Consider the following 15,195-nt stretch of genomic DNA (forward strand, 5'->3'; position numbering starts at 1 on the left):
GCGTGTCCTGCCTAAGTCGTGTCCCTTAGTTGAGACTTCATGTCTTCACCTGTAAAACGTGGATCCAGATTCCCATATCACAGGGTTGTCAGGAGGACCCAATGAGCCTCGGATAAGAAAATGTTTTGTTTTGTTTTTTAATTTTTTTTTCTTAATGTTTATATTTATTTTTGAGACAGAGAGAGACAGAGCATGAACGGGGGAGGGACAGAGAGAGAGGGAGACACAGAATCAGAAGCAGGCTCCAGGCTCTGAGCCATCAGCCCAGAGCCCGACGCGGGGCTCGAACTCACGGACCGTGACATCGTGACCTGAGCTGAAGTCGGACGCTCAACCGACTGAGCCACCCAGGCGCCCCAAGAAAGTGTTTTTTAAAACTCTTAACATTGGGGCGCCTGGGTGCCTCAGTCGGTTAAACATCTGACTCTTGATTTCAGCTCTGGTCACGATCTCATGGTTTGTGGGATTGAGCCCTGATTCTTCCTGTCTCTCTGCCCCCCAATTCTCAAAACAAGTAAACTTAAAGAATAAAATTAAAAAAAAAACTTTTAACATTAAACAAGATGAAAAATTGTTTCATTTTTCAAAGGAACTTTACCAGGAATATGAATGAAAAGAAAAATCAAATGCACAAGGAGGTACAAAAGTTGACATCGGTCAGCTCCTTGCCCTAATGTGACAAGATAATCCAGGATCTCACCTACAGGTGGATTTGAGGGGCACAATTTATTGGGCACCCACCACCTCAGTGTCAAGTGGTTTAGACGCAAGACCCGGCCACTGTGAGACCCCAGACAGAGGGACCCATCTCAGCCCAACTCTGGGACTCCCAAAGAAACCTGCTTCTGTTCCCACACTCCCTGGGGCTGAGGGGGCCTCCAGCTGGGCTGTCTGGTCCTGCAGAGGCTGCTCCTGCCCTCTGGGGCCTCTCTGGCCCCCACCGAACCTCAGCACCCACCTCAGAGTCAGGACTCAGGCTCAGACCCCTAGACCTGGGGTCACACACGTGGTGCTTGTTTTCATGTGTCCTAAAGTCTCAGGGAGTGGTTTCCAGACACTGGCCAGGGGCAGTGAAGGGAGCATAACCCCTTCTCTCAAAGAAGCGAGTGGGTCCTGAGGAACAGGGCTGGGATTGGCCCCCAGCCCCCAGCTCTCTCTGGCATCTGACCTGGAGGTGACACTTGCATTCCTCCCCTTGGAAGGAAGGATGGAAATGTCGAGTGGGTGGGAGGGGATGGGCACAGGTAGAAAGCGAGGCAGGAAGGGCCATTGTATTCTAAGCTGCCTTGGGATTTTCATGACACCCCACACCTGGGACTTCCACCAACCTCATTCCTGCTCTACCCAGAGTCTCTCTGCCCCCTTTCCCCCCGCAGGGTCTGCCCCTCTCTAGCCTCCATCCCAGCTCGCTCAGGTCTCCTCCCGAGCACCCCACACCCGACCTCAAGTGCCGTGGCCGCTCCCTGAAGCAGCGGTCTGTGGTCACAGGCTTCTCTTCTGTGCTCCCTGAGGGAACTTGGAAAACAGCTGTGTGCTGTCTTGTGTGTATTTTAAGCGGACAGCTGAGATGTTTTGTCATCAGTTTCAATCATTACAGAGGGTATACTTTCTGAAAAGTTTTAGATGTTGTGACATTTTAAAATAAAACCGCTAAGACTGTTAAATGTGTGTTCAATGAAATCTAAACAGCATACTGGTTTGATACCCTCCATTGGCTCTGTATACACACATAGTAAAACTAGACAGAAGATCAGTAAGGAGACACACTTGGACAGCGCCATCTACCACTGGGCCCACCAGACTCACACAGAACACCCCACACACAGCAGCAGGACAAACATTGTCCTCAAGCACACGTAGAACGTTCTTCAGGGCAGATCACACGTCAGGCCACAAAACAATTAAGGAGATCGGAATCATACCAAATGTCTTTTCCAATGACAAAGGAGTAAAACGAGAAATCAATAGCAGTAGGAAAACCAGACAATTCACAAATGTATAGAAATTGAATGACCAATGATCCAAAGAAGAAATCACAAAGGGACTTAGAAAATACCTCAAGATGAATAAAAATGAAAACACAGAGAGGGGCGCCTGGGTGGCTCAGTCAGTTGAGAGTCCAACTTTGGCTCAGGTCATGGTCTCACAGTTTGTGAGTTCAAGCCCCGGGTCGGGCTCCGTGCTGACAGCTCAGAGCCTGGAGCCTGTTTCAGATTCTGTGTCTCCCTCTCTCTCTGCCCCTCCCCTGCTCACGCTCTGTCTCTCTCTGTCTCTCAAAAATAAATAAATGTAAAAAAAGAAATTTTTTTAAAGGTCAACAAAATTGGCAAATCCTTATCTATATTAACTAAGAGAAAAAAGAAGGCTCAAATTGCTAAAATCAGAAATGAGACAGGAGACATGACCACTAATGCCAAACAGGACATAAGGGATTGTAAGATACTACCATGAACAGTTACACACCAACGAATTGGACAACCCAGAAGAAATGGATAAATTCCTAGAAACACCTACCTAGAAACCTACCAAGACTGAATCATGAAGAAATAGAAAATCTAAACAGACCTATAACTTGTAAGGAATCGGTAATCAAAAACCTCCCAACAAAGAAAGACCCGGGACCAGATAGCTTCACTGGAGAATTCTACCAAACATTTATTTTTATTTATTTTATTTATTTTTTAACGTTTACTCATTTTTGAGAGACATAGAAAGACAGAGCATGAACAGGGGAGGGTCAGAGAGAGGGAGACACAGAATCTGAAACAAGCTCCAGGCTCTGAGCTGTCAGCACAGAGCCCGACGCGGGGCTTGAACTCACGGACCGAGAGATCATGACCTGAGCCGAAGTTGGCCACTTAACCGACTGAGCCACCCAGGCGCCCCGGCATTAATTTTCTTTAAATGTTTGGTAGAGGGGCACCTGGGTGTCTCAGTCGGTTAAGCGTCCAACTTCGGCTCAGGTCATGATCTCTCGGTCCGTGAGTTCAAGCCCCGCGTCGGGCTCTGTGCTGACAGCTCAGAGCCTGGAGCTTGTTTCAGATTCTGTGTCTCCCTCTCTCTGACCCTCCCCTGTTCATGCTCTGTCTCTCACTGTCTCAAAAATAAATAAAACATTAAAAAAAAATAATAAAGAAAATTAATGCCAATCCTTTCCAAACTCCTCCAAAAAATTGAAGAGGAAAAAACACTTCCAAACTCATTTTATAAGGCTAGAATTACCCTGATACCAAACTAAGACAAAGACACTACAAGAAAAGTACATATCGATATCCCTGACGAATATTAACACAAAAATCCTCAGCAAAATACTAGCAAATTAAATTCAACAGCACATTAAAAGACTCGTACACCATGACCAATTGGGATTTATCCCTGGGACTCAAGGATAGTTCAACATACAAAAATCAATGAATATAATACACCACATTAACAGAATGAAAGAAAAAAACACATGATCATCACAATCACAGAAAAAAATTGGACAAAATTCAACACTTTTTCATGATAAATACTCAATAAACGAGAAAAAGAAAGAACGTACCTCAACATAGTAAAGGCCATACATGAAAACACAGCTAACATCACATTCAACAGTGAAAAAACTGAGAGCTTTTCCTCTAAGATCAGAAACAGTTCAAGGACACATCCCTCACCACTTTGTTTCAACAAAGCACTGGAAGTCCTGGCTACAGCAATTAGGCAATGAAAGGAAATAAAAGACGTCCAAATGGGAAAGGAAGAAGTAGAGTCACCTCTGTTTCCAGACGTGATCTTATGTGTGCAAAACCCTAAAGACACTGTTAGAACTAACACATTCAACAAAGTTGCAGGGACAGAATCAACACTCAAAACTCAGTTGTGTTTCTATACACCAGCAGTGAAAAGTCCAGAAAAGGAAATTAAGAAAATAATCTCATTTACAGCATCATCAAAAAGAATAATAAACTTAGAAATTAACCAAGCAGGCAAAAGACTAGTACACTGAAAACTACAAAACAGTACTGAAACACAGAAGAGACAAATAAGTGAAAAGAAGCCCTGTGCTCACGGATTGGAAGACTTAATATCATTAAAATATCTACCTCACCCAAAGTGATCTACAGATTCAATACAATCCCTATCAAAGTCCTAAAGGTGTGGGTTTTTTTGCACAAATAGAAAAAAACTATCCTAAAGTTCATATGGAATCTCAAAGGACCCAGGTAGCATAAAAAACCTTGAGAAAAAGGAACAAGGCTGGAGGCCTCACACACCCTGATTTCAAAATACGTTACAAAGCTACAGTAATCAAAACAGTGTGGAACTGGCATAAAGACAGACATACAGACCAATGGAGCAGAATGAAGGGCCCAGAAATAAAGCCTCGCTTATTTGGTTGAATGATTTTCAACGAGGGCGCCAAGAGTACACAAGGGGGAAGGGCAGTGTCTTTACCAAACGGTGCTGGGAAAACTGGACACCCACACACAAAAAGAATGAAGTGGGACCCAAACCTCACACCACACACAAAAATTAATTCAAAATGGATTCAAAACCTAAACATAAGACCTGAAACCATAAAACTCCTAGAAGAGAACACAAGGGGAAATTCTCATGATATTGTAAGGGGCAATGACTTCTTGGATATGACACCAAAAGCAGGTAACAAAAGCAAAAATAGACAAATGGGATTGCATCAAACGTTAAAACTTCTGCAGGGCAGAGGAAACCACAGGGTGAAAAGGTAGCCTACGAGAGGTGAGAAATATTTGTAAACCATACGTTGGACAAGGGTTAGTAGCAAGAATACACAAGGGGGCGCCCGGCTGGCTCAGTCGGTAGAGTGTGCCACGACACTTGATCTTGGGGTTGTGAGTTCAAGCCCCACGCTGGATGCAGAAATTACTTAATTTTTTTTTTAATTTAGACAATAAAATAAGAAAATAAAATCTTTTTTAAAAAGAATGCATAGGGGCGCCTGGGTGGCTCAGTCGGTTGAGCTTCGGACTTCAGCTCAGGTCATGATCTCGCCATCTGTGAGTTCGAGCCCCGCGTTGGGCTCTGGGCTCACAGCTCAGAGCCTGGAGCCTGCCTTGGATTCTGTGTCTCCCTCTCTCTCTGCCCCTCCCCTGTTCATGCTCTGTCTCTCTCTGTCTCAAAAATAAATAAACCTTAAAAAAAATGTTTTTTAATTAAAAAAAGAAAAAGAAAAAGAATGCATAAAGAACTGCTACAGCTCAATATTAACAACAACAAAGCACAAATGACCCAGTTTAAAATCAAAACCCTAGGCACTGTTTATGGGAATGTAAAATGATGCAGCCACTACAGAAAACAGGCTCCTCAAAAATGTAAAAATGGAGCTACCTGCAATCCACTTCTAGGTACACACCCAAAAGAATTGGAAACAGAATCTTGAAGAGCTGTTAGTGCTCCCAAGATGTAGAAGCAAACCAAATGTCCATCGCCAGAGGAACGATGAAGAAAATGTGGCAGATTAGAATAGAACATCGTCCAGCTGTTAAAAAGGAGACGCTGTCTTGCGCAACAACAGAGATAAACCATGAGGACATTACAATAAGTGACACAAGCTGATCATACAAGGACAAATATGGCATGACTCCACGTATCTGAGGCACCTGAAGTACCCAAACGCATAGAAACAGAAAGCGGAAGGGTGGTTGCCAGGGGCTGAGGGGTTTGTTGTTGGGGGGTAGCGAGTTCCAGTCCTGCGAGATGAACGAGGTCTCGAGACACGCTGTGCAACAACGTGCAGGTGGCAACACCGTGAGGTACACCTGGTTGTTGAGGGTAAAATTATACCACGTGATTTCACCACAATAAAGTGTATATTAAAAGGCACCCCAAAGAAGTGTGAGCAAGTTGTCCCCTGTTTAGTCTGGGCGGCACAGCGACCCTCAGGACAGGGGACGCCTTCCGCTTTTAACTGGGGGGGGGGGGGGGGGTCACTGCGAAGGAAGGTGAGGACACAGACTGCTCACCACCTTGACCACAGGCCTGTCCCGAAGCAGATTACCTTACAAACCTGAGGATCTATAAATGCAGTTCAATGAAACTGCCTGTGCATCTTTTGAAAACAAATCTGAAACTGTGGAGTGCCCCGTCCGAGGCTGGAATCGAGCCCACAGACGGGGCTCCTGCTTGCCTCCAGCCTTCCCAAGGGGACAGGTGCTGTGTCTCCACAGCAGGGGCTCCCTCCGGGCAAGAACAGGGAGAAGCCAGCACTGTCCCCTCCAGCAGCAACAGGCTGCCACTTCCCTTCGCCCTCGCAGTCCAGCGCCGGCCTCACCCAGCCCTCTTTCCTCCACGCCGCTTCCCCATCCCACAGACTTCTCCGTGTTAGGTAAGCTGCTGACGGCGGCTCAGGACCCCGGCACTGCTCAAGACGCCAGGCCGAAGACTCACGGCCTCTCTCTCGTGGAAATGCAAAGAGGCCTAACGGGACCCACTGTGCGCCTGGAAGTGGAGTCTGAGTCTGGGTCGTGGGGATGAGGGCCCAGAGACGGTGACGCATGCATGGCCTCTGGCCCCTCACGGAGGGAGAGCGAGGCTGCTGCTGGCCCAGGGCTGCCGGCCGCAGCTGGCGGGGCGGGGGGGGGGGGGGGGGGGGGGGAGCAGGCACTGGGGTTTCTTTCTTTCTCTCTGCCCTTGGGGTCTCTTGAGGTGAGATTCCCCCTTACCTCAGGGTCCCAGGGCAAAGACCACCAAGGAATGAGGAGGTTCCACGGAACGGAAAGGTTTCAATGAGTGTCACAAAGGGACTGGGTGAGGGGGTACAAACTCCAAATCCAGCCTTTATTGCCACCGCATCAGTGGTGAGCAGGAGCTGGGGTGGGGGCAGCCCTGCTCGACTGTTCCCTGACCCACAGTCCCTGGAAATCTTCTGTCCCCAGCACACAGGCTGAGAGAAAGAGGAGAGGCCTCTGCTCCTGCTTCCGGGGGGCAGGGAGACCCCAAGCAGAGGTCAGGAGACACCCAGCATCAGGCAGAGCATCAGACGCTGGAGGGGTTGGTGGACTGAGCAGGAAACTCGCGGGGACCCCAAGCAGCCCTGAAGCCTCACAGAGGGGCCCCTGGGACCTGCTGGCTCCAGGGACTCAGACCCTTTGGGAGGCACCCCCAGACCACGACGCTCTGGAGGGGCCCATTCCCCTGTTCAGCAGGAGGCGTGCAGGGAGGAGCGAGGAGGGGGGCCTGGGTGGGTGGAGGAGGCTGCGGGGAGCCCAGGAAGAGCACCAGGGGCTGGGCGTGGAGGGGCGGTGGGAGGGGTCCTCTAGCTGCCGCCCTGCTGCTCCTGCTGGCGGATAAGATTGGCGATGGGGCCCGTGATGCCGCCTATCAAGGTCCAGTACTCGTCAAAGCTGATGCGCCCATCGTGGTTGGCGTCCAGGTTCTGGATGAGCTTGTCAGCAGCCTTCCGGTTACCTGTATCCTGGAGAGGAAGTGGGGGGGGGGGGGGGGTCAGCGGTGCATAGGGCAGCAGCCACACACAGTCCCAGGACCTCCCTGGTCAGGCCTCGGCACCCCAAGAGGACCGGGGCCTGGGCAGTGGTGAGCCGCTGGTTCAGGGGGTCACTCTGAAAAGACAGAGGCCGCAGTGGGGAAGGACGCCACACGAGGATCAAGACTGGGGGGGGCTGGTGGGTAGGCAGGGCCCTTAGGCGAGGGGACCTCACCGTCAGCATATGGTTAAGCTCTTTCTGAAGCATCTTCCGGAAGCTGCTTTTGCTGATCTTGTTCTTGACCAGACTGTGTTTAGACACGTATTTGTAGAAGTTTTCCACCAGGACCACGACGGCCTTCTCCAGCTCTGTGTAGCAGTCTGCCATCTCACTGCCTCACTCCTCACGGGGCCTGGGCGAGGAGAAGAGGGCAGGTGAGGAGACCCCACAGGCCAAATTCGGGGCCCCCTGCCCTCATCCTCCTCCTGGGCCCCTGGGCTGGCGGGTCCTCAGGGAAAAGGCGGCACCAGGGTAAGCCTGGAGTCAGAACAGCGTGGCTGCTCTGATACAGGTGCTCGCCAGCCCAACCGCCCAGGCAGGTTTTCCAGGCCCTGCCCCAGCCCCAGGCACTGGGCCTGTCAGAGCCCCAGTGAGAGCAGGAGGCTCCCATGGGAAGGGGGCAGAAGAGGGGCCCACCCCTCTGCTGTCTCCACAGCTGACCCACCCAGGGCCCCTGCCCAGGGAGCGCGCACAGCTAGAAACTGCTCGGGTGAGCCAAAAGGGCTGGGAGGCCGACAGCTATATCCCCCAGCCCCAGCATTGCCTGAGACCCCCGCCCCAGGCCACAAAGCAGGAACCTAGGCCCTCCCGAGTCCCTCCGGCCAGGCACCAGGGCAGGTTCTGCAGGAGCCCAGGCCATGGTTGTCCCTCTCTGGGAAAGGACAATGCACTCCCCCATGGAGCCAGACTTTCGGCAGGCCCCCGCCACACCCTGCTAGCCTGCCCTCCCTCATACCCACCTGGAAACACACAGCAGGACTCGAGGACCCCCCCACCCCATTACCTAAAGAGGAGCCAAGCCTGCTTTTGCCCCAGCTGGAGACACAGCTGCAGCCAGCCAAAGGCCACACGCGTCACCCCCTCACCCAGGACAAAAGGCACTCACAGTCCAAGCGGATACAGCCTTCTGAATAACAGGATATGAGGGGAGCAGGCGGGTCTATTCTGTCAGTCGCCGCCCATGCCCAGAGCCCCCCCAAGTGAACGCCGGGCAAATGAGCCTCCCCTCCCGCCCCCAAGCCCAGGAATGAGCTGCAGCCACCCTGCCCGTTTGGTCCTGGCGAGGGAAGGTGGACACAGCCTCCATCCGGGCCTGAACATCCTGTGGCGAAACTCGGAAGACAGGTCGGCTTGGCCGGGCCTTGCCACAGCCCCGGCCCCTGCCCCCAGCACTCTGCTCCCCGGGTCCCACAGATTCCAGCCGACAGTAACAGGGCTCATAACTGCTGTGGGTCTGCTCTCCCCTAACCGTCTCCTTCCTTGAGGCAAGGACAGTGTTTCTTACGTGCAACCATTGCGTTTACTGAACCAAAGGACACGACTCATTGACTTGAGGGCCATTTTTTTAAATCCTAGGTAAACGCAAGCTCCCAGCTTTTAATTTCTGCACCTCCCTCGCCTGCACTGTCTGGTCCAACGGCTTCCTTAAGACAGATGTTCTATAACATTCTACCTCCTTCCAGCCCTGCTACCAGGTATCCAGTGACCCTGACCACCCTTCCAAGTTATTTCTTTTAAGAGCCTCTTTCTGAAGGAAGGGTGTGACCCGGAGGGACTAGGCCCTAATGTAGGAAGGAAGGAGGATAGAGAGGAGCAGGCTGGGGCGTCTCCGACGGGAAACCTGCCCTTCCCTCCCTGCCTCACCTGCCTGGCCACTCTGCTCTTCACACAGAAGGATAAAGTATGGAACCAGGGCTACAGGAAACCCCGTTCTTTCCCCCGCGCTCTTCGTTTATGAAGTGTGTGACTGTGAGGCTCAATGTTCCTGCAAACACCCTAATACTCACAAGTGAGAAGTGAGGAAGGAAAAAAGTTCCAATCCATGAGACTGTTCTCTGCTGCCCTTGACTGGAGAGTGCTCCAGACCCAGGGCCAGAACCCTGGATTCCGAAAGCTGCACCCACTTCAGCAAGGACTCAGCCAAGCCTACTCCCAACCAACTTTGGGAGTGGGAAAAGGGTTCAGAGAACCACCGCCCCCCCCCCCAACCCTTAACCATCCCAGACCTGTTCCCTAAGTGAGGAACCCTGCGGGGAAATAGTCCCCGAGAGGAAAGAGAAAGAAATGGGGCTGGGGGGCTGTGCCTCTGCCCCTCCCCCTGGCCCACCCACCCTCCTCACCAAGTGTCTTCTTAGAGTCTTGTCTCTCTGACCAGGGGAGCCTCCTCCGGCCCTCCTCGATCCAGGTCCCAGCCCCCACCTGGCCTCTGGCTGCCTGCCTCAACAGCCCAGGTTCTCAGTCCCCAGTAAGCCACCCCCCACCTTCTTGGAGATAACCATCTGGATAAGCGCTTTTCCAAAGCTTTTTCTGAAGGAAGGATGTCAGAGGGGGCTAGTCAGGTGTCATTAGCCTCCTCCTCCCTCCTTCCCCTGGGGGCCAGGAGACAGGCTCTGCCACCACACCCACCCACAGGCACCTGCTCCTCCCTCCGACCAGGCCCAACCAGGCACCAGGCCCAACCAGGCGGGAGGGTCAAGCTGTCCCGTGAGCCTCTCCTAGGAAGGGTTGGCAGGAGGTGGGTCCTGGCCTGAGAGCTGGCGGGGTGGACATGTATATTAGAGCCTTCCCCAAAAGTGGGGGTTGGGGGACCACTTGTCCTCCAAAGGGCCCTCGCACCAGGAGCCCCCAGCCCTCCACTAGTGTTTTCCTGGTCTCTTCCTTGGCTGACTCATCCTGGAGCAACCGAGAGGCCCCGCCCCCATCCCCGCCCACCTCAGCCCAGCTTGCCGACTTCTCCCAAAACCTCCAGGGCCCTGAGCCTTGCCCCTGGATCTTCGCCCCTGTAACCCCACCGCCCCACCCCAAGCCCCTTCAGTCTGGAGCCCTGACCACCCAGCACAGTCCCCCCAGTCCACCTTCTCTTCCCACCACACTCTCTCCACTGGAATCCTGAACTGTTTCCAGGTGTTGTGAGACCTCCCTGAACTTCTGTGCCTCCTGGTCACCGTCCTCTCTGGAGTCTGGCCTGCCCCCAAGCCTACATTCGGCCTTCTCTGTGTCCCTTCCATCGACCTCAAACTCGTTCCCTCACTCCTCATCATTCATTTCCTGATTCATTCACTGATTCATTCATTCACTGAACTGGTTTTCTTGCTCACCCACTCCCTTGATTCACTCATTGGCCCCAACTGCCTTCAACATGCAGGGAGGGTGGCATCTGAACTGGGCCGGTAACTTGTCACTCTATTTGCAAGGCTGTTTCAAACTGAAGTCTCACCCAAGTGCCTCTGCCTCACAGGACTCACTCCCTGGAATTCACACATCTGCCCACCGGCTCCTGCTGGACAGGACAGGGTGTGCTCCTCTGGAACATTTTCCAGACAAGTGGGGTCCGACTGAGGTGTGGACACTCACACACACTGCGGGCCCTGGCCTCACCGACAGCCACCCCTCTCTTTACCAGCTGCGAGGAAGGCTGAGCCCCACTGGTCTGCACCTCCGGAGCTCCCTCCCGAAGCACCCCTGCCCTATCGGGCTGGGCACAGGCAGACGGTGCAGGTGGCCCTGCCAGGCAAAGCCAATCAAGCCACAGCCTGCCTGGGTCCTGAAGTGGAAACAAGCCTCCGGCGCCTGCCTCCTCTCACAGGGCCCTTCCCGGTTCCTCCTGGACCCCATCACCTCCCAAGACACAGATCCCAGAGCCGGCCCGTGAGGCCCACATCCAGGTCTGACCACCCCCAACCGCCCCCAAACACGCATTTGCCCTTTTTCTGTTAAGGGAGGGTCGGAGCAGCTGCGACAGAGCTCCTGAGCTCTCTGCCCCGTGGCCCAGGCCCTGGAGAAGAGCCCAGTCAGCGGCTGCGTTGGGGAGGGGGGGGGTCTCGCCACCCCGTCCACCCCTCTGAAGGCCTCCCCACCTCCCAATCCCACCGAAGTCTCCATTCCCAAACCAGCCTGCGGGAAAGTTAAAAATTAACAGACCCTTCCTGCCCAGTCTCTAGCAGGGCCCCCTCCCCAGGTCCTCCTCACCGCCCCCTTCCCCGTGGCCCCCCACGCCTGCAGGACCTCTCTGGCAGCCCCAGACCTCCCAGGACAGGCCTGGGGTGCTCACCTGCCTCCCAGGACTGCCTCCTCTCCAGCAGGGCTCTGGGGCCTGGACTCAGGCACCGCCAAGCGGCTCCCCACTCAGCCGGCCCAGGACTCCTCCCCGCTTCGCTCCCAGAATCTGTCCCACTCTGGCCGTGCCTGGCGGAGGAGCTCGGTGGGGAGGTAGTGACTGAGCTCCCTCTGACTTGGCCCTGGGGTTGGGCCCTTGTTAAAGGGATACACACCTTTTTTAACACCCCTCCACCCCCACCCCAGAGGGAGTGGTGGAAGCTGGCAACCCCACAACCCCACCCTGCTGGCCCTGCAGGGCCTGAGCAGAACCCAGTCAATGGAGAAAGAAAGGGGTGTCACCTGCCCTGCTCACCTGGGTCACTGGGAGCCCAGTTTCAGGGCCCCCAACAGACGATTTCAGTTAGCATTCCAGGCCAGCCTGGCTGACCACAGACTCCTCCTTGCTGCGAGGGTTTCGGGAGTAATGCCTGATTTCTGTGGGCCCCAGTCAGAAGGCAGCAGCAAAACCTGGCCCCTGGTCTCCGTCTCCCCGTTCAGACCACCAGGAGCTGACGCCCATTCCTAGGACCTGTCATGTGCAGCAGAGGATTCTTTTGCACCCCTCCAGCCCTTCCCCAGTACACCCAAGGAAACTGGCTAGTCAACATGTGGAGGCGGCAGCTGAAAGTAGAGGGGACCCACCCGTCCACTCCGACAAGGGAGACTCCAGCTCGGGGCACTCACTCTGTGTCAAGCTCTCTGCTAAGTACTTCACGTGATGTGTCCATCATCCTCCTAACAAATCTGATTTATTTCAGAGATATTAATACCCCATTTGACAGATGAGCAAACTGATACTCTGAGAGCATGCCCAACACTCCAGAGATGGTAAGTGGCAGGGCTGGCTTCAAACCCAGGCGGGTCAGCCTGTTTCTCAGCCCCATGTGTCCCTTGCTGCCGGTCGCCCAGGGAACACCTGGGGTCATAACTGTCTGGGGTCTTAACTGTCTCCCCAGGTGAGCACACATACCCTCTCCTCCTGGCAGAGGACCAGCCCCTTGGCAAAGAAGAGTCTGTCCTCCAGAGAGGACCAGCTCTCCAAGCTCTGGGGCCTGGCACCCATCCTCGACCCAAATCCATTCACTTCTGCCGCAGCCACTGCAGCCCCACGTGCCCTGTGCCACCAAGGGCTCTGCCACTCACCCAACCACCCCTTGCCCGCGGACTGAGGTAGGGCAGGTATCCAGTCAAGACAGCATCTTTCGCTTTTTCCGTTTGTTTTATTAATCACATGTTACAAAACAACCATCATTCTTTAAATGCCCAAGCACCGAGCTGGTCCTCTCCCAAAGTCACCCCCTCCTCAGCCTCCCCTCTCCAGCCTGCTCTCTCTCTTCCCCTGCCCTAGCCCAGGGACAGAGTCCTGGAAAGAGGCTGGGGCAGAGCTGGAAGAAGGAAGGCGTAGCACTGGGCAGAAGTTAGCATTTGGGTTGGGGAAGAGATAAGGAAGGCTAGGTTCTCAGAGACTCTTTTCAGTACCAAATATCCAGCCCCATTCCCCGCCCTCTTCTTCAAATCATATCCAGCAGCCCAGTTCCTCTTTGACCTTCCCCGCAACCAAATTACTTGGCCCTTAGCCCATCCTTACCCCTCCAGCATCTTGCCACATCCATCCCTGGGCCCAACCCATCCCCTGAGCCTCCCTCTGGTGGGGACTCATGGAGTTCCACGGAGCTCCCAAGGATGAAGTACCCAGAGACCCCTGGGAAGGCTCACTAAGGACTTGAACCTTGCAGAGGCGAGGCAGGTGCAGACTGGGGAATAGTGTGGTGGTGGTGGTGGTGGAGAGGCGTTTCTAGGCCCACGGTCTCTAAGGTCCCCTTTCCCCAACATCCCCCCAAGAATTCCAGAAGAAGGTTTTCAACTCCCCCGGACAGGGCTCTCCAGCTTCACGCTCCTGGCTGCTTCTCCAATCAACTCCCAGAAACTCCCAAACTCCAGTTTAGAGTCGTTACAGCTGCCCAAGTTGGCGATTTTCTCTTCGAGGCCGCAATTGCTCTGAGGGGAGGGAAGACACCACAGCTCAGGGAGGCAGCACCCTTTGATCCTCCTGCCGCACCCCTGCCCAGGGGCAGGAGGCGGGACCTGTGCCTACCTGGTACTGGCAGTTGGGAAGGGCTGGGGTTGCTAGTGCCAGGGGCCGTGTGGGTGGGGCCTTGGAGACCCGGAGGGGAAGTCAGGGCGCTGCCTGGGCGGGCCGCTCCCTCAGTACCGGCATGAGGTGGGGCAGCTGCTGGCTGACCAGGTCCCGTAGCTCGGAGGGGGTCAGCGTCTCCTTGCCACCCTCCACAGAGTACTGGTGGAAGTTCTTGATGAGGGTCTCAATGGCCCTCTCCACGTCACTGAATTCCTGGGCATCCTGAGGGCAGGGGACATCACTCATGTCAGGGAGGCTACGTCCACCCTAGGACACCCTACCGCCCCAAGGCCCTCAAGGCCAATAGGGCAGAAGAAAGCTGGGAGGCACAGAGGCTCCCACCCACTCCAGAGCCCGGCATCCAACCCCCTTCCCCCCACTGGCCCCTGCCCTGCCTGAGCCACAAGTTGGGCAAGGCTTCCACCCCGTCACCCCCCAGCCCCCACCCAGGGCAGGTCCCAGCGTGCGGCAGACTCTCTCTTCCCAGGAGGGTTCCTTGTGTATCACCCCTGTGGGTACGAGAGAAGAGTCTGGGTCTCCCGAGCAAGGTCTAGAGTGCGGGGCAAGGCCAAGAAGAGGGGACGCAGACCCTCAGGGTCGGGGAGTGGAGCATGGGAACAGAAAGTCCAGGCACGAATGGGCCCACCTCAGCATTGGCTGACCGACACTGCCCCATGGTGACCGGTGTGCTCGTCCCGGTGAGAGCGCTGCTGTCCCACAGCAGGCCTCAGAGGAGCCGATGGCTCATGATCTGCCTGGAAGGAGGAAGACTGAGGGCAGGGGATGGCTCAGCATGTCTTTCTCAACTGTCCCCTCTGGCTGTACCCTCAATATTCTGTTCCTTGCTCAGGGGGTCGGAGCCAACTCCACACAAGGCCTGGTTCCTGTGAAGGATCCAGGAGCTGAGATCACAGCCCCCAGACCCCCCTATTCAGAGGGAATCCCTTGGGCCTCACCTTAGATCAGTCTTCCCACCATTCTCCTCTGCTACACACACACACACACACACACACACACACACACACACATACACCATTGTCCAGGACCTGGCCCCTTGCCCTTCTCCTGGCAGGCCAGGGTAGAATAGGCTACTGGTGCCCTCTGGACAGGGGCAGCCCTTTGGGTGAAAAGGCCTATGTCTCCTTACCTGCTGGCAGCTGCTGGGACCGGACGCTAGGAGTCAGCTCACCTGAGCTCAGCTCTTATACTTGGGGGCAGGGAGGGAAGGCAGAGGGC

The 15,195-nt window shown here is 54.4% G+C and overlaps 2 protein-coding genes across 5 annotated transcripts; both read right to left on the reverse strand.

Annotated features, from left to right (window-relative positions):
- Nucleotides 1–6,769: 6,769 nt before the first annotated feature.
- On the reverse strand, nt 6,770–11,971 carry S100A16 (S100 calcium binding protein A16). 3 transcript variants are annotated; one of them, XM_027048512.2, is made up of 3 exons: nt 11,776–11,971; nt 7,680–7,857; nt 6,770–7,435 (listed from the first exon to the last, which is right to left on the reverse strand). In XM_027048512.2, the coding sequence occupies exons 2-3, from the start codon at nt 7,830–7,832 to the stop codon at nt 7,277–7,279; spliced, it is 312 nt and encodes a 103-aa protein (XP_026904313.1). In that variant the 5' UTR covers nt 7,833–7,857; nt 11,776–11,971; the 3' UTR covers nt 6,770–7,276. The 3 variants fall into 3 exon arrangements, with proteins under 3 accessions (XP_026904313.1, XP_026904314.1, XP_026904315.1); XM_027048513.2 differs by lacking the exon at nt 11,776–11,971 and adding an exon at nt 8,509–8,636; XM_027048514.2 differs by lacking the exon at nt 11,776–11,971 and adding an exon at nt 8,465–8,612.
- Nucleotides 11,972–13,028: 1,057 nt separating this feature from the next.
- S100A14 (S100 calcium binding protein A14) lies at nt 13,029–15,153 on the reverse strand. 2 transcript variants are annotated; one of them, XM_015085497.3, is made up of 4 exons: nt 15,107–15,153; nt 14,606–14,714; nt 14,035–14,181; nt 13,029–13,820 (listed from the first exon to the last, which is right to left on the reverse strand). In XM_015085497.3, the coding sequence occupies exons 2-4, from the start codon at nt 14,633–14,635 to the stop codon at nt 13,683–13,685; spliced, it is 315 nt and encodes a 104-aa protein (XP_014940983.1). In that variant the 5' UTR covers nt 14,636–14,714; nt 15,107–15,153; the 3' UTR covers nt 13,029–13,682. The 2 variants fall into 2 exon arrangements, with proteins under 2 accessions (XP_014940983.1, XP_014940984.1); XM_015085498.3 differs by having other exon boundaries at nt 14,606–14,729; nt 15,107–15,146.
- Nucleotides 15,154–15,195: the final 42 nt, after the last annotated feature.

Source organism: Acinonyx jubatus, chromosome E4 (genome assembly GCF_027475565.1).
Source record: "Acinonyx jubatus isolate Ajub_Pintada_27869175 chromosome E4, VMU_Ajub_asm_v1.0, whole genome shotgun sequence".
NCBI classification, from domain to species: domain Eukaryota; kingdom Metazoa; phylum Chordata; class Mammalia; order Carnivora; family Felidae; genus Acinonyx; species Acinonyx jubatus.